General features: G+C 33.4%; 1 protein-coding gene across 3 annotated transcripts in view; it reads right to left on the reverse strand.

Annotated features, from left to right (window-relative positions):
- Positions 1–6915: 6915 nt before the first annotated feature.
- LOC145668979 (parathyroid hormone 2 receptor-like) overlaps positions 6916–19316 on the reverse strand; it is a 121355-nt gene continuing 108954 nt past the window's right edge. For all 3 annotated transcript variants that reach the window (XM_081737286.1, XM_081737287.1, XM_081737285.1), the window contains exon 11: positions 6916–17776. In XM_081737286.1, coding sequence (XP_081593412.1) covers positions 17648–17776 — 129 coding nt within the window. In that variant the 3' untranslated portion in view covers positions 6916–17647. The remainder of the gene's footprint in view (positions 17777–19316) is intronic.

Below are 19316 nucleotides of genomic sequence, written 5' to 3' on the forward strand. Positions count from 1 at the left end.
TTTAAACCAGTTGGTTTTTTTGAAAAAAAAAAAAAACAGCTGCTTTAAACATTGGTTTGAACCAGCCAACCCTGATATGTAGTCATTAAGTTTCCTTTCTATGAATAAAGAATCTGTATTCTCAAGCAGTGGCGTAACTAACAGGCTCCCGGTATTTAAGTTTCGGAGTATAACTTTATAATGTTTGGATGTTAAAAGCACTATGCAGAGTTCCTCCGTGGCTAAGCGGTTAGCGTACGCGCTCTTGGCGCGGGAGACCCGGGTTCGATTCCCGGCGGGAGCTCATGTGGTTCGGATTCCACGTTAATCAGTAGGTCCACGTCTCACATAGCCTCGCTGCTGAAAGGGACGCTAAACTGAAGTTCAACTCCATTCAAAAGCACTTTGCAGGTTTCATATTACTGCAAGAGTACTCTACTTAGAGGAAAAAGAAATCACGGAACCAGCTATAATAGATTTAGTGAATTCTACTCGGAAAATGTATCGCCTTTTGTTGCAACAACTAACAAGTTTCCGATGAGTAGTGAAGAAACAATTTAGTGAAATTTTAACTTGGAATTAATTAGCCAATTATTTAGTCGTAGATAACTTCCCATGTTAGTAGTGTTCTGGATTTGTGTACTTCTTTGCAACTGTATCTCACTGTGCCTCTGACGAAGCCAATCCTGAGCGATCATTCAGTACATTAAAAGCCATCAAACTTTATATTCGTAGAACAAGGTCGAAGATGAAATTGAGCTCATCCCCGTAACTTGGGCTTTTTCTTGGAAGACCAAACATTAATTAGACCTCCTAAAATATGTCAAGTTGAGGCCCCCTAGAATAATGATGGCATTCGAAGTGAAATCCTTACTAAACGTGTTCGATATTTCTTGGGGCGCCAGTTGATGGTTTACTAAAGTAAGATCCAGATTACATATATGCTACATCTTAAAGGAATGTATTTCGTTCAGATAGTGGGGCAGCAGAAACATCTTAAACTATTTGCAATGCTTTTGAAAATAGTACGGTGCTTCACAAGTTAACTAAATGAGACAATATGTTGAAAGTCTTACTAAATATATATTTTGTCTGGGGCTCTAATAGGACACATTTTACTGAATGAGGCTCGGAACACATTTTCGTTTCATTTTTTTTCCCTGTTATGTGGTAAACCTATTCCAAGCTTTATTTATAAGTTCCTGTTCATATCACATCATACAAAGCAATAAAGTTTTAACTCAAATGAATCCTATCAAACAACTGGAAGCTTCATTGGGGGGGGGGGCAGTTTCCCCATTCCCCCGCAAAAGTTACGGCATTGGTTGAGCCCTTTGCCAATCCTGAGCACTGAAAGCGAAGAATGGCACCACGTTGATATTGAGAAAGTAGTCAGCGAATTACTCTCCGAAAAAAAAAAAATACGCCGGTTTAGAAATATGTGAGCAAGTTCCACAAGTTTTGACGAGTTTTCATATGTTAGTTGTAATGTGAACGTTAGGAAAAAAATTATTTCTGCTCTTGCCCTTGAGGTGAGCGATCCCAGGTTCGACTCCTGGTGGGGACGCTCGGCCGAAAGTGGCGTGGGAGACCCGGGTTCGATTCCCGGCGGGAGCTCATGTGGTTCGGATTCCACGTTAATCAGTAGGTCCACGTCTCATATAGCCTCGCTGCTAAACGGGACGCTAAACTAAAATCAACTCAACTCGGCCGAAAGAGTGTAATAGCTTTTTCAGACCTGCCATCTTGAGTGAAGTCTTTCTTGGGTTTCGTTCATTCATACCATTCAAATGCCGGGATGGAGGTACCTAATATAATGGTCCCAGGCTGCTTCCTTCCTTTCCCAATCCTTTCTTCCTTCCCTTTCATCATACAGTGGGCTCGTTGAGGGACGTCATCCTTTATACGGGATGGGCTAACGTGACCTTAGATGCCGACAGCCCAGAAATCTAATTCCTAATTCCTAGAAATTATTTCTTTTAAGAAACTTTTTAGTCCCATGGAATTGCTTAATAATAATAATAATAATAATAATAATAATAATAATAATAATAATAATAATAATAATAATAATAATAATAATAATAATAATGTGCAATTTTTGTATATTAGCAAGTAGTGTCTGACTAGATGGAAAAATAACTCTACTACTGTATAAATTGTACGTGTGCCATGAACGTAGAAACAGGAAGAGCCCTTTTGACATTTTCGCGGTTGGAGGGGGGCATGCATTCTTAGTTACGCTACTGTTCTCAAAGCATTCTAGTAATTTGTTTAACAATTGCTAAAAAAGTAGAAATCGAATAACGGTGAAATTTTATATAACTTAGAATTTGTGGTGTGATTCATTGTTTCTTTCTTTCTTTCTTTTTTTTTTTCGTCACACATAAGCAGAAATGACTAATTTTCAGGTTTATTGTTTCCTTGTCTTGCATAGATGAAACAGATCGAAATGTTTTTGGTTACCTTTCAATTTCCTTATTTTTATAATCTTATTTCAATTGATATTAATCCTTCCAGAACGTGACAACCCTACTATTATTATAAAGATCGCCATAGACGAGTCATTCATTTGATGTTTATTAGGATCACGCAAGGGGGATATATATAATATTGTAATGTTAGTACCATAGGTGTTCATTTTACTCCGACCTCACTCACCTTCATTCTCACAGTGAATTGGCCCTCGCCCTCACCTTCGAAGAGAGTTGACCTTCGCTCTCGCCTTCGTGTTGGGAATTTGTCCTCGCTCTAGCCCTGACAGTGACAGTTGGCCCTCGCCCTCGCTGTCCAAGCTTGTCATCGCCCTCGCGTCATTATGGTTGAGAGAGAATTTGAGGGTGAGGATGCCCTCGAGAGGGCCATCCTCGCAAGGGTAAACACCTCTGGCTTAGTACGTCCGTTACACCGCTCAATAACTCTTCAACAAAAGATAATTTTAAAATTGTTTTCTGCAATCAACAGCTAGATAATTATCTCGGAGGAGTTCGTTAATGGATGTGATCCACCTACTTGTAGTGCTAGAAATAAACCATTTCCGGTTAACGTTGATCACTATAGAGCATAGACAGTAATCTCACATTGTATATTTTTTAATCGATTAAGCGTCCCTAGAATATATTCCATTTCCACTCTAATCACTCTGCTAAAACACTAAATGGTAGATCTACTACAACTTCTGGTTTCAATATTAATTGAAGAAATATTGCGTAATTCTCTTTACTGTCTTTACCAGAGTCTATATTATCGTATTTCAATTGATACTAATTCAAATTAGAACGTAGCAACACTAATATTATTCGAGATATCGCCATACACGAATAAGATTTATAAGTATTTCATTTTATTTTTATTTCTATTGTCATTAATTACACAATCTCTTTGTTTCCAGGGAGATGAAGGCATAGACACATTTATAGCAAATGAAAAACTTCTGGGAGGATCTCGAACATAGCTGTTGTTTATCTTGTCCATTGGCAGTCGTCACAGACTATTTTCCAACGAATGCATACATCTATCATAGTACTTTGTAGGCATATTCAGAGGGTTCATGTATCCTCATTGTCTTATCTAAGTTGTTATAAAAATTGTGCTCATGTATAGACTTAGTTTATTATTTGACAAATAAAAAATACAATGTACAAACATATTTTCCTTTAATCAAAATGAAACTAATATATATACATTTAAGTTTGTGTGTGTGAATATATATATATATATATATATATATATATATATATATATATATATATATATATATGTGTGTGTGTGTGTGTGTGTGTGTGTGTGTGTGTGTGTGTGTGTGTGTGTAACGTCGCATGATTATGTTTCAAGGCTAAAGGAGAAGGCAATGATAATGAAGTGATGCAATGAAGAAAGTAGGAGGAAACGAGAATACATCCAGAAAACCAGTGCACATAAAATTTGTCCACCATATCAGGCTTACTTGTTTAAAACTACGCAAACCGACATCACGAACAGTTTAAGTTACAAGAAGCTTGTGTGTTGATTAAATTAAAATTCTCATCTATGCTATTTATGGAAACAACAGGTATCAGCATAAAAATGTAACCTTGCAGATTCAAAATTGAGTAAAAAAGTACTTTAACAATTAGATTATATTAGTATTCAAAAATAGGAAAGGGAGTATTTATTCTGCTGCCTTGTTGGCACAGGGAAACTTCCCCAAAATTACAAAGGTAGATGAATTTCACACTGCACTAAAAAAATTATAGTAAGTACGCCTTCTACACATTAATATTGATGTTAGACATTTTCATCTTCAAAGCTGGGAAATAGAAGTAATTTTTGAAGTACTCGTATTTTTTCAAAAACTGATTTCTATTTTCCAACTTTTAAGAGGAAAATGTTTTAACTTCAATATTAATGTGTAGAAGGCGTACTTACTATAAATTGCCCAGTGCAGTGTAAGAGTAATCTACCTTTCTAGTTCCAGGAAACTTTCCCTGTACCAGCAAAGCAGCAGAATAAGTACTTTTTTCTCATTTTTGAATACTAATAAAATCTCATTTTTGAGTACTTTTTTACTCATTTTTTAAAAAATACCCTTCTCATTTTTGAGTAGAGTTTTTCTTAAATTTGAGAGGAAATATTCTCAATTTTTGAGAACGTGTGTTTCTCATTTTTGCGGCTATCTGAGCATTTCGAATACTTTTCTACTCACTTTTGAGTATACATGTTCTCAATTGTGAGGAGAGCATTACTAGTTTTTGAACAAAGAGTTTCTCAATGTTGATTACATTCATCTCATTTTACGGTTAACTTTCTCATTTTTGAGAAAATATGTTCTCGTTATTTTTGAGAAATAGCAGTTTCTCATTTTATTTAAGAATATTTTATCTCGCTTTTAAGAGAATTTTTACTCAAAAGTGAGTAAAATTTACTCAAATTTGAGTACATATTGTTCTTATATTTTGAACACCCACACATTCTCACTTTTGAGAACAATGTATTCGGAGCTATTCTGAGAACACAATGTTCTCAAATTTGAGTCAATTTTACTCATTTTTAAGTAAGTATTTTTAACAGTGTAGCAGCGATAACTCTGATACATGTCACACATTTAAGGGATCTATCAAGTCCGTATCTCAGAATTTTCCTTCCGTTTTAAGAGATTGAAAACATTTCTTGTAAGCTGCGTAAGCGAACATGTTTTTTATCACTTGTACCTATAGATATGACTGAAATAGAAAATTTCAATGAAAAATATTTGAAATTAATGGTATGGACAGAAAAGCAAGAAAAACATGTTAGAGAAAAATAAATAACATATATGATTTTATTTGAAGCTCGTTCTTCAGGGTCTGATAAACTTTGTAAATCTTGTGGTTTTTTACAGAGTTAGATTTGCTATCTCATTTTAGAAGATTACGCTTTTCCCCTTTAGATTTTAGTATGTTGAAATTTTCATATTTGATTTCTCTACACGTCATTCTTTTTTTAAAAATAAATTTCTGTAGAAACAAAAATTTCCATTTATACAATTTACTGCACACAAGTAATACATTAAAATACATACTCACATATTACATAACACTGTTAAATTGATATCTCTTCAACATATTGAATTATATATATACATACATACATATATATATATATATATATATATATATATATATATATATATATATATATATATATATATATATATATATATATATATATATATATATATATATATATATATATATACAGTGGCGTATTTAGGGGGGTGGCTTCCGGGCTTAAGCCCCCCCCACGAAATCTTACTTACTATTGTAAAGTAAATGAAATATATTGAAGAATTTTCACATTTCCAGGCAAAGCCCCCCCGAAAGTTAGCAAAGCCCCTCCCAAAACAAAATCGTAAATACGCCACTGTATATATATATATATATATATATATATATATATATATATATATATATATATATATATATATATATATATATATATATATTCATTTGAAGGTCAACAGTTTTATTTACTCTATATTTACAGCATTCATTGTCTACAAATATTACATAGGTCTAAATAGTGGTTTTGTTTTACGTATCACAATATATCGGATCTCTTTCTTTCTGTTACATATGCCACTTTTATGATAAAACAATTGTAAAATACAGCACTAGAATGCTTGATTCATATTAACGAATTACAACCTTTACAATCCATGTTTTGTTAATGATATAACTGCCAAATGATGGGACAAGCCCTTCATACATTTGTTTAATTGAAAATAATCGTAAAGGAGATTTTCAAATACTCTTCTCTTTCTTCACAAAAATAACACTGTAATTGAATTAAGCGTTACTAAGTTTCTGTTGTTCAACTTAACATACATTAGTGTCTCTATGCATTTGCCCATTCAAAGACACCTATCGTAAAATGTGCACGTTTTTAATTATTGTGTCACCTTAAATTGAATGAAAAGGGGTTAAGAGGCTGACATACTAAAGAATAATACAAAATTTCCCATTTTCCTTTGCTTGTGTTTCATAAGTGAAAAGAGATAATGAAATGCAACTTACCACAATCATAGATAATGTTATTCTACAACAGAAAATATAAACCTGAAGAATTTTCAGTGTTGCCATCCATAGAAATTACAGTGTTGCCAGAATAACATTTCCCCTAAAATCTCGGAACTACTTTTAAAATAACACTATTATTTAATTTTAATAACTGTATGTTAAAACTATTTTGTTAATTACAAACTAAATACAACTATTATTTAAGAAGTAGTTCAGAGAATACCAAAATAACATGATATGTAATCAAATGCAGTTCAGTTCGTTCCTCTGGTCGCAGTCTTGACTTAGATTTTGGTGGAAATGTTATTCTGGGAACACTGTGATTTCTATGGATGGCAACACTGAAAATTCTTCAGATTTATATTTTCTGTTGTTGAATAACATAATCTATGATTGTGGTAAGTTGCATTTCATTATCTCCTTTCACTTATGAAAAATAAGCAACATAAAAATAGTAAATTTAGTTTTATTTTTAGTATATCAGGCTCTTAAGTAAAAAGACTAACATTTAGCACGTGAAATCTAAAAGGCCAAAAGGCGAACACAATCAAACTGAAATCGAAAAAAAATGATTTACTTCTCCAGGCTATGCCGTTTACACTAAAAGAGATTAATTAGCAATCAAAGTAAATGGTTATGATCTGATTATTAAAGTGAAAATGAAGGGAGAAAAGGAAAAATCCCAAGAATACCCACAAACACGGCGTTGCCCATTACAAAATTCAGTTTGCTGATATCAAACTAGAGACCTACCACCGAGCCACCATGCACCCACGTCAAATTGGAAGTTTTCACAAATATTTTCCACTATAAGTTTGGCAAAAGTTGTACAGTTTTGATGCAATATAAGGTACATTGACTTTTAGAACCTTCTCAATATTCTCCATTACTTGTAATCAAACTCCGGCAAAGAAAAAAGGAACAAATTCACTTCCGGAAAGCTTTTGGTTTTGATTCAACACAGAGCAATTCTTATCACGGGAATATTCTCAATTCTTATTTATTAGAACCTAATGTTCTGAGACCATGCATCTTTCTCTAATGCGTGGCCTCAAAATCAGCTATTGCTTCCCATCTCTTCAGCCTGTAATGTCATGGCCTGGTATTATCTGTTGTAAAATTTCCAGGGTCAAATCGTAAACAGAATTTGTTTAATACAGCATGGAAACTTGTACAGATCCCGACAAAAATTGTCCATATACTCTATACAGATAAAATTCTATATTCTGTGTTAAACGTAATTAAATATCACAATTTTAAAACATATTTCCCTAGGATTGCCGCATATTCTGCTGTAATTTCTTTACCAAAGCTCTCCAGCATTGGTGGTTCCCTGCAATACAGGATATCCTTCAAGATCCCCGAACAATAAAAGTGCAGAGGTGTTAAACCTAGTGAAACCTGAAATATCGCTTTCCAGTGAATTTTCGTTCTTCAAATTTCAATAATACACTGACCATTCTGTTTGGCTATTATACCTCATACGTTACATGTGACTGTAATGACAGTAGAGACACCCATTGAGGAAACATCGTGCTACAGTGGGACAGTTCTTTTTTTTACCACTGGTCCGAAACCATTCAAGATATGAATATGAAATTTCCACACAAACTCTACCCAAAGACTGTACATCGGAATAATATATAACAATTTTTTATCATTAAATTTGTTTTAACAAAAGAGACACTGACCAACGCTTAAAACCCACTTTATTTTAAATTATAATTTGTAACTAAGGTGGGTTTTAAGCTTTGGTCAGTGTCTCTTTTGTTAAAACAATCAATCCAAAGCCATGAATAGTCTTACTATTAAATGTGTCTTTATACTTAAGTCTAATTAAGTTAATGAAAATCGAATTCAGTTTCAAAAACAACATATACATTGATTCCATCTATTAAATTGTCTATACATTTGCTTGTCGAACTGTGTACATATTAGCGATGGACAAAATCGGTTGTAATAAAAACTGAAAGCGGTTTCTAGCAAAATGGAAAAACCAACAGTTTAATTTCTTTAAAAACTAGTTCGGTTTTCACCAAAATCATTTTATCCCCAAAATTTTTTTTTTATTTCTACTGAAACCAGCGTAGCTTTCGTTGAAGCTATATTTAGTCTTAGTCTTGTAGTACTCATTCCCAAATAAGTTAACAAATAACCAAAAAGCTTATGATAGAAAGCTGAACTCGTATTAAAATCAAAACCTGTTTGATAGAGAACTGAAACTGTGTGACAGAAACCGAATCGATTTTTTGATAAAAAAACAGAACCCGTTTTACAATCAGAACCTGTTCGATACATAACTGAAACTATATGATAAAAACCGAATTGATTTTTGACAGAAAACTGAACAGGTTTTAAAATCAAAACCTGTTCGATAGAAAACTGAAACTATATAGTAAAAACCGAATTGATTTTTGACAGAAAACCGAACCCGTTTTAAAATCAAAACCTGTTCGATAGAAAACTGAAACTATATGATAAAAACCCAATTGATTTTTGACAGAAAACTGAACCCGTTTTAAAATCAAAACCTGTTCGATAGAAAACTGAAACTATATGATAAAAAACCGAATTGATTTTTGATAGAAAACAAACCAGTTATAAAGCCTAAACCAGTTTACGATAGAAAACGGATTTGTTTTCGCAAACTATTGTGCTAAATTTTGAAAAACAGATTACAATTTTCTAGAAACCGAATAACCTGTATCTATGCCCACCACTAATAAATATAATAATGATACAAGCAAGGCAAAGTACCATGACAAAAAAAAATAAACAAATTTATCTCCACGAGAGTTTGAACTGTATTACTGTATTGTTTTTATCATAACCCAACATTCTGGTTTTCGCCTTAGTGTAATTTGTTACACAAAGTATTACAACATTATGATGCGAACAGTTTAATTACAAATACATTCATACATACAGTATGTACATACATAATTTTAACAGTTCTTTCACACAAATGTACACCACGCACATACGTATATATGTACAATAAAAATATACACAGAAATCGGATGGAATTTCTTCGTTTAACTGTTTCTACACCCGTTCTTCCTCAAACGTTCATTTTTGACTACAGACACATGCACACGCAAACACATTATTCCTTTTCACTTAAATACACTGATATATACTTCTTGGAAGTTCTAATAGCAGTCTTAGTAATTACAATAAAAATTCTTTAATTTTTCACTATTCCATGATTGATAACTTTCTTAATTTTACACAGTCCCAAGAGTGCCCATCAGGGGGTGCAAGGTGGGGCGCTTGCCTCCCCTAGAGGAAATTGTACTTCAGAATATCGAAAATGCAATAGAATTTTTACATTAGTTACTGAAAAATTTGAAACTATTTTTGAAATGTCGCTTATACTTGCCCCCCTTGGAAACCACAACATGGGCGCCCTTGCATAGTCCCCTTCTTATGTCTGATTGGGTACGGTGCTTGCAGTTTAAGTCAAGACCATACATGTTGTTAAGCTTCTTTACTGTAACAACATGCTCCATTAGCTTTGTAAATCTTGGTTTTTGAGAAGATTTATAACTTTCTAATACTAATCAATAATTGTTGAGAATAAAGAAAACCTCATAATACGATTGTAGATAAGAAGAGAACGCTTTTCAAAAGAACAGATCTACGTATGATGTGTAATAATAATATCGGTCGAATGAGTATCGCATTCCTGCTGACATGATTCTACTCTTCAGCGAGAATTTAGGGGAGACGGTAGCTTACTGGCAGAGTGCTTATCCCCTGTGTGTGGGATCTGTGGTTCTATCCCCGTTCAAGTAAGTTTGTGGTGGACAACATCGTGTCAATGAGTATCCTCAGATTACTCTCGTTTCCTACCACATTCGCATTCCACTAATTCTCCCACCATTATTCACTTCCCTTAATCATCGTCTTCCTTGGCCTAAAGGGTCTAATTGTGGGATGTTAAACTAAAAGAGTTTGAGTTACGATTGTCTTATTCTAGGAGCACGATTCTATTAAGCGTTTTGGACAGTGTCTTCTTGTTACTATAGTAATGAAAAGTTTAATTATCTTATTAATAGGTGGTTTGACAATCTTACAGCTTCAATTCTTAGGTTTTTAAAAAAATTGAATTGAATATGGGTTTAGCGTCTCTTTCAGCAGCGATGCTATATAAGACCTGTACCTCCTAATTAATTTTGAATCTAAAATTTATGAGCTCCCACTGGGAATCGAACCTGGGTCTCCCACACTAAAGTCTAACCACTTAGCTACGCACGAACTCTTAGGTTTAGAAATAAATTTGCTTTGATCATTTTTTCTCGGAAACTACACATGAGGCTTTTCACTAATCCCAATAATTTTATTTAGCTGAAACAGATCTAAAGTATGATGTTTTTCATCTTCGGAGTTTTTACGTTAAGCGATCATATTATCTTAGAATTTCCTGAACCGAAATATCTACAGAAAAAAAGACCGGAAAAAATTGATTACAAATTTGTATTTTTGAAACATTCCCCGAATACCAACTGTTCTAAGAGTTTGTGAAATTTCCGTTGGCGCTCTATGCTGGCCAGTTTGAGTTAAACTTGTGCTACCATCTACCGGTGTAGCCAGTTACTAATACAATGTGATTTCAAAACAACATAGTTTTAGGCATGTAATAAGAAAGATCTACTGCTATTGCAAAAATTAAGAAGAATTGGAAATGCACTAATATGTATTCAGGGAGTTTTGTTCCGTAGAATTAATGTATATATTCAGTGGCGGCTTTAGCGGGTAGGCCAGGTAGGCATGGGCCTACCCAAAAATTTTGAAAAATATAGAAACGTTGAAAGATACAATAGAGAGTAAATATATTTTCCAATATTTACATTAATGGTAGATAATTATTTAACAAATAGCATCAACCACTACTGTAAATGTAATATCTTACTGTCATTAACCAATCAAATGTATATATGTATCCATAAGCGAGGAAGCGGGCCAACCCAATATTAAAATCCTAAAGCCGCCCTTGTATATATTAGTAATTCATTACTTCGTTTAATGTTGTTTTAATTATTATTATTATTTAATATCACAAGTACAGCATACATTGTACAGCATAAAGATCATGACCGAAATCTTGTATGAGCAATCAGAGCGTCTCTACTACATGTGCAACACGTGCATTTGCACAGAGGGGCAAAATCTGTCATAAGTATATTATTTAAAATAAATATTTCTTGTTTTAAACATATTTCATGATCATGGCAGTTAAATTTACTAAGCTGACCTTCCTATTTGAATAGTACATTCATAAATCATGTTTAGGTTGCATTCAGTTTAAGATCACAAGAACAGTGCTAAAGCAAACGGTCAAATCCCAGCATGAATTGCTTGATTGTTGTCAAATACAATAACTCAATTCTCGAACAGCAGCGAACACCTGTTCCATTTAGATAGTTATCACAGTTTTGCTATGAAAACTAGTCTTGTCTTTGTTTACAAACAAGTTTCTTAACATTGAAGGTGGAAACAAGTTTTCTTTTAAACTTTTTTAACAGATGTAGAAGGAAAATTAAGAAATAAAGATAAAAGAGCTAGTTGCACTGGAATTACAAACTGATGATATATTGAATTGAAACTCGATATTGATTTTTATATATAAAAAAGGATTACCATCTTTCCTTTGCAGGTGTGTTTATTTTATCTTTCACTAACATAATAGATTATTATTTGAATTAAAAACAGACAGAACGAGATTGTATTTGTAGTGTTAGGCCCTTGTGAGTGCGACTGCTCTTTCCCTCTCCTTCCTTTTTTATAATAGGGTAGCATACTTAAAATCATGGCTTTTAAGATTTATTCTTTCTAAAGAAAGGGGTGACAAATGGTGCTATTGTACGGGGCGGCAAATTGCCTAGGACAGCCCTAACAGCAATATGAAATATCTTCCTGTATTGACTTTCGACTCCTAAGTTATTCGCGATGAAATTTAGCGTTTCGCCTTAGTCAAAATTGTGCAAAACAAATCCCTAATTAGAGCAAGAATTAGAGGAAAATATAAGGGAGAAACTTCTTAAATTTGCATTTGGACTTGAGTACTATTAATATGTTTAACGCTCAGTACGCCTAAATGTATTTATAAGAAAACATTGCTAAATTGAATGGAGAAGAGTTTTCTCTCCTAAATTGGTAAATCCATTACTGCTTTAATTATTTTTTCTTTTTCTTTTTCTTTTTTCTTTTTTTTTCTTTTTTTTGTTTTCTTTTCAATATGCTGTTTGACTTGCTTAATAACATTATTTTTGTGATTATAGGTTGCCTTTACAAATAACTGTAAATTGCAGTGATTTGTAGATTTGAAAGAAGGAAAACAAATCTCTCAGTTTACGTCCAACTTCTATGCTCTAAACAAAACAGGTGCCATATTGAGTGAAAGAGAATAATTATAGAACAAGTGGTGCAAGGCGTATAGTATGACACTCTGACCAATGGCGGATCTAGAAGGTATAAACTGGGGGCATCCAGAACCAAGACAATGATAGGAATATCATATGTTTATAATTTTTCATGGATCCTGAAGAAGCTTCAACTTAACTCTCTCCTGATGGATAATATAGCTAAATTGGGCGTTGGCATGATCGAGCTCAAGTATTGTTTTACACGTTGTATTACAGAAGAACTGGAATTGAAACTATTATGTAATGTTTTAAAAAAAATTCCAATGAAGATTAAAAGACAATGCTTTCTATAAACTTTCAAAAATATATAAATAATAGTTTAAATTATTTTTGTCGCTAAAAACTGGAAGAGGGGGGTCTAGACACCCCGGCCGCGGGCTATATCCGCCACTGACTCTTGAGAGTGCAATAAGATTTCAATACAGTAAAAATTTAACATTTTAAACAACTCTCCTGTGATTGCATATAATTAAAAATTTATCAACGATATAATTAAACCTGTCGCTAACCATCCTTAGTTTGCAACACTGAGTAATAAATGTGGTATTTTATTTTTTCTTTCACATGTTGATTTGAAATACGTAATAATCGGGCGTAGTGTCATTTGTAAACATTCAACTTTATATTGGGTTGACAGCACTGTTCATCCGGTAATGTTACAGAATACCTAGAGCATTGTCCTCCCTCCCTATAATTTCTTGGTGCAAAATTTTGCATCTTTGCCATTTACGATTTTAGAGATATTTACTACTATCATCATAAATGGACCACCCTGTATATAGTGAAACATATGTTTCTATTTAAACGATATTCGTTAACTTGATATTCGTTAACTGTTGCAAAAAAAAAAAAAAAAAGTATTCTTCATACTTTATTTTTAAGTTGTAAGTTTGTATTCCACTTAACAATATAAATTATATATATATTCCACCTAAAGAGTAGTTACATATCAACGTTTTGTGTTTAGATTACACTCTGTTTTACCTAAATAAGCACGATTTTCCCCCCAAATTTTACCAATCTTTGACACAAATGTGATTTGAAATTTTGTATTATCACTAATATGTTCAATTTTCATTTTATTGATACAACGTTAACAAATGCACAAATATATTCACAATATTTTTTTCTTTTGTTATGTACTTATAAACAAAATTACAATAAGTACCAAGAAAAGAATATTTTATTGACAGACACTTCAGGAACAAAAAATTGTGCCAATGCTTATATTTTCTGTGCGAATATTTCCCTCGGATACAAAACAATTAATATTTCTGACTCATTTTTACGTATGATACACTGAGTCACATAGAATCGATACTGAAAGCAGACATTATATTTCAATAAATTCATAATTTTCCTGTTTCTGAATGTAATTGTGCAAGTAATTTGGTTACAGTAAAATTTTTAAGTATATTTAGTAACATTTGAAACTCAGCATATACAATTTTCACACATACGAAAAATATTAAGTTTCCAAATTAATTTTATTTCATATTTTTTTGTAGTATATTATGTTTTTCAAGAATAGACATATATTTTGAAAATAATGTTATGCAAAAATACAGAAAAAAACACACATTGGCAAGACAATGCACAACTCCTATCAAACTTATTAAAGTTACTTATAGTAAAAGGAATAGAAAGAATTACCTCAGTTTTTGCTTTTGGGAAGGAGCCAAAATTTGCACTGATATGGGTTTGAGTATCACAGTTTTCACTAGTACCTTACTATGTTATTGGTATATGTATCATCCCTTTAAATTACATTCGTGCGTCATATACTTAAGTTTTTTTATAAGGTGTGTACTGCCTCGTCAAATTGTATTTCATTCGTATTTCCATAGGTCAATCATACATCGCTGTTAAGCAGATGATAATTTAAAAGTAGATAATACAAAAGTAGAAGTTACGTGTGAATACTGTAATAAACTTATTATGGAAAACCAATGTGATGTGAAAGGTAAACTCTCCAAGGATCACTTGGTAACACTGAAGATCTCAAAAGTTTCGAAATTGCCCGCTAGGGGAAATGAAATGAAATCTTTGAGTTTTACGTCCCACGGTTATGCCGGTTAGGCTAAAGGAGACGGTGATGATGAGTAATGAATGAAATGGTGGAATGAAAAAAGTGGGAGGAAACGGGAGAACCCCGAGAAAACCCACGCACATGGTGTTTGTCCACCACAAAGTTCACTTGGCGGGGGCTGGGATCGAACCCGGGACCCCAAGCACCAGAGGTGAACGCTCTACCACTGAGCCACCGCGGCCCCCCTGCCCGCTAGGGGAGTTGGTATGCAAAACCGACATCGTCGATACAGTCGACTTACTCAGTAGCGTTCTTTCAGATGTTACCAGGGGTAAAAATTTGTACAGTTAGCGACAAAAGTTTCTTCCGTTTGTTAAAATTTATTTTGGGAATAACGGTGGAACATAATTACACAGTTTCATCGAGTTTCAAGGTTGGAACGTACAGACATTCTATTTTTTTTAATTTACTGAAAACTGTGCCCAAATATTGTCCTTCCATTCTGAAACTATTTACAAAACTAATTTAATCAAACTGAAAGATTTTTTGTCGATGATTGTACACTAACATATAAGTTTCATGTTGTTCTTTACTTAAAAGCATGCGTTTCTTCAAATTTGAGAGAGAGAAATTGCCATTGTGCCGTCCCCAAATGACGCTCCTCATTTTACTGTATCCTCGAATATACTAGAACAGGTTTCTCCAATCTATTTCATATCATGACCCCCATTTTATCACATTTTCTTACCACTGACCGCTATAAGTAATTTTATGTTTGTAATGAGCTTTATAATTATACTACTGCTCATCAGGCACAATTGCATGTGTGCATAGCCTTTATTTTGAACTGCATTTTAATGTACAATTGTTCACCATTTTCATTTGTATTTTATTCCAATAACGTTTAATTAATTATTTAATAGTTTGAATTTCGTTAAATACTTTTGCTATATTTGACAATGGGCGCAAAAATATGTCAACGTATATAAAAAAAATTAAGATAAGAAAAAATGAAGAAAATATCAGAAATTAAAAATAATGTTTACAGATATATTTTTCCCACTACCAGATCCAAATTATTTAAAATTTTCACCGCCGTTTGCGACCCTCATTAATTTTGGGGGGACTCCCCATGAGTTGCAACCCCATGTTGAGAACCCTGTATGAGCACTTCATCGGTGACTGTTGATAATGGTTATTTCTATATACAATTTGGTAAACAAAATTATGGCAATTGACAAGAGACCCAAAAGAATATTTGATTGACATTCATGCCAGAAACAAAGGGATTGTCCATGATTTCATTCCCGCATTGACACTTCATTTTAAGTCGGATAAAACAAATGAAATATTACAGTGTTACGTCCCACGGTTGTTCCGGCTAGGCTAAAGGAGACGGTGACGATGAGAAGCGAATGAAATGGTGGAATGAAGAAAGTGGGAGAAAACGAGAGAACCCCGAGGAAACCCACGAACACGGTGTTTGTCCACCTTAAAAATCACTTGTTGCGAGCTACGATCGAACAAGAACCCCATGTACCAGAGGTGAACACTCTACTACGAGCCACTGCGGCCCCCTAGGATGAAACAATTCAAGGAGATAGACTGCTCGTGAAAGGAAAAGTGCTATGCTATTGCGGGTGTTACAAGTACATGATTATCCTTTAGAAATCTGCTGTGTTAAAAAGGGGCCCATACTGTACATCTGTGCTTGATCTAAAATGTCCGAAAAAACAAATTGTATAACGTTCTTTTCTTGGTACATCAGTATGTACATACACTCATAACCACAGTAAACAGTTATTTTTTTTATTCTGTACCTTTTATTTTGAATTGCCTCGGTGTGAATATACAGTATACTTCAGCTACGCCAATTATTCACTTTTCAGATTTGATTCTGAACAGAAATTAGAAATGACGACGGAACCGTTTTTCCACTGAAAGTTTTGCAGTAATAAACGTTTTTGTATTCAAATAATTTAGAGTTATTCAAATTACAAAGCGCAAAAAAGGACATTACAGTTTAGCAGCTCTAATAGTATAGATCATTCACACGACGTGGCATACATAATCGAACAGATTGACATAATACAAACTTGTTCAGAATATTTTAAAACACCTTGTTTCTATGAACTATCTTGCCATTTAGATATGAAAAATAAACAGTTTATATCAATTGTTTACTATTAAATCACATAGTTCCCTTAAATCGGTGTTATATTTAATTGTTCGAGAAAAAACATCTCATAGTTGCAAAATTGTGCTTGAGTATTCAGTATATTGAACTAAAAACACTGTTCTATTTTGAAACAAGTACAAAAATAACCTCTTTCACTTCACTCTTCGATGCACCAAAGTAACTTTGTATCTGGATCACACTTCACAATAGAGTTTTATTTATTAAAATTTCACTACATATATATTTGTCTTAACGACTATTATAACTCGTCGAAACACTAATAACAAAAAAAATAAACATTCCACACTTATAGTTTCAAGTTACTAATGATCCACACCAGACGATATAAATTGGCTGTAGTCAATTTTGCACTCTTGTTCCCAACTAGCTGTCTAAACTTAGCAGTTTCTTCTACTTCTCTTTTCTTTACGTATTTAGGTAGTAACAATTAATTGTATAACTCTAATTCTCGTCTCCTCATTTCGTTAATTGGAGTCTAGTATTCGTGAGTTATAATGTTTTTCAATTCCAGAGCTGGACTATCAGAATTTGCATCTTGATCAGTTTTAGGATTTAACGGCCATTTTTGTTCTGGGCTGATGCAGAATGTGCTAGCATCCGAAAGCTGTTAGAAAGAACAAAAATTACATTTTGAAATTAGGTTTATTATTGTTATGTTAAATATATAAAGTACTTTTATTTATGATATATACCCCAATAAATTTTCTTTTGTATTTGCACTTAATTAAATCTTTAATAAAACGTAATGAAAAAATCCTAGCTCAGCCATTTTTTCATACTTGTGTTATGTTACAGCTGGCAATACGTACAAATTTCTTTGCTGATTGTTGATACCCGGTGGGCCCACTTGGTCGAAAAAGTGTAAAAATCATTTTCAGGCTAGCCATCTTAAATGAGGTTTTCCTGGGTTTATCTCATTCACACTAGGCAAATGATGGTGGTACCTAACTTATAGGTCCCAAGCCGCTTCCTTCCTTTCACAATCCTTTCTTCCTTCCCTTTCTTCGGATAATGTGCTCGCCGAGCGACGTCATCTCTCATACGTAACAGGTTAAATGGTCATAGATGCCGAAAGCCCAGAATCTAAATCCGGATTGTCGATAACATCTGGAACCAATGAGGAATCTTATGATTTACAAAAAAGTTTGAAACTGGTTTGATAGTAGGTAGGACCTATCTCGAACGTACGTTTTAGAACGGCCACCTTGATCACCTAACTTTTATCCAATTGACTTGATCATGTAGAAAAAACTTAAAGTCCGAGATTAAGCTAAAAGTATCCCTGATTTTTATATTCCTCATGCTAGCCTACTCATAATTTTGACATGTCATGAAGAATATAAGAATATATATTCAGATGAATATATATGTAGAGGGATGCTTGTGGACATGTACAAAAAATTCCGTTAAACATTTTGAACTCTTATTACATTTAGTTTTATTATTATTATTATTTCTTCTCGCATTGGTTTCAAATCATCTTGTAACAAAAGGATATAGCAGAGTAGTCAATCAGCCCAAGGTTAAGGCTGTCTTCGATCTAAAAGTTGTTGTGAACGTAATGTCTCGTTTAGGAAAGTAAGTTTATCTTGTTCTCTTGGAAGGACTGTGTCTCCTTTCGTTTCATGATTAACCTCTGACGTAAAGATCAATGGCAAAAGATTTGCAGCATTTTTGGTAAATAATGAATATAAATAAGCACACTCGAAAACTTACCAACATCTCAACCTAGTGGATTACATTATACCCTATTACCATTGATTCTATTTCTATTTGAAACTCAAGGCTGCACCTAAGCTTTTCCAGAATGTCACTACTAAATTAAATTCATTGTATGCAATCCTGAAGTTCTATTAGTGCTACTGTACATGTATATCAGTCCCTTAGACAGAACACTGAGACAGGGGGTCGAGATAATTTTGGGGGGAACTAACTTGAGTTCACTTACGTATATACATACATAACAAACAATTAATAGATTATGAGAGGTTGGCAATAGTTCCATAGGGGCTGAGCCAACACCTACTGTATTACGTTACTGTAGCTTCTGTTTGGCCCTACTAGAATGTATTATCTTGGATAAATCTCAAGATCTTTAAGTTTTGCTTACATAAAACCAACATTGTTTCACAAAAACTGATACA

Source organism: Thermobia domestica, chromosome 13 (assembly GCF_964235325.1).
Source record: "Thermobia domestica chromosome 13, izTheDome1.hap1.1, whole genome shotgun sequence".
NCBI classification, from domain to species: domain Eukaryota; kingdom Metazoa; phylum Arthropoda; class Insecta; order Zygentoma; family Lepismatidae; genus Thermobia; species Thermobia domestica.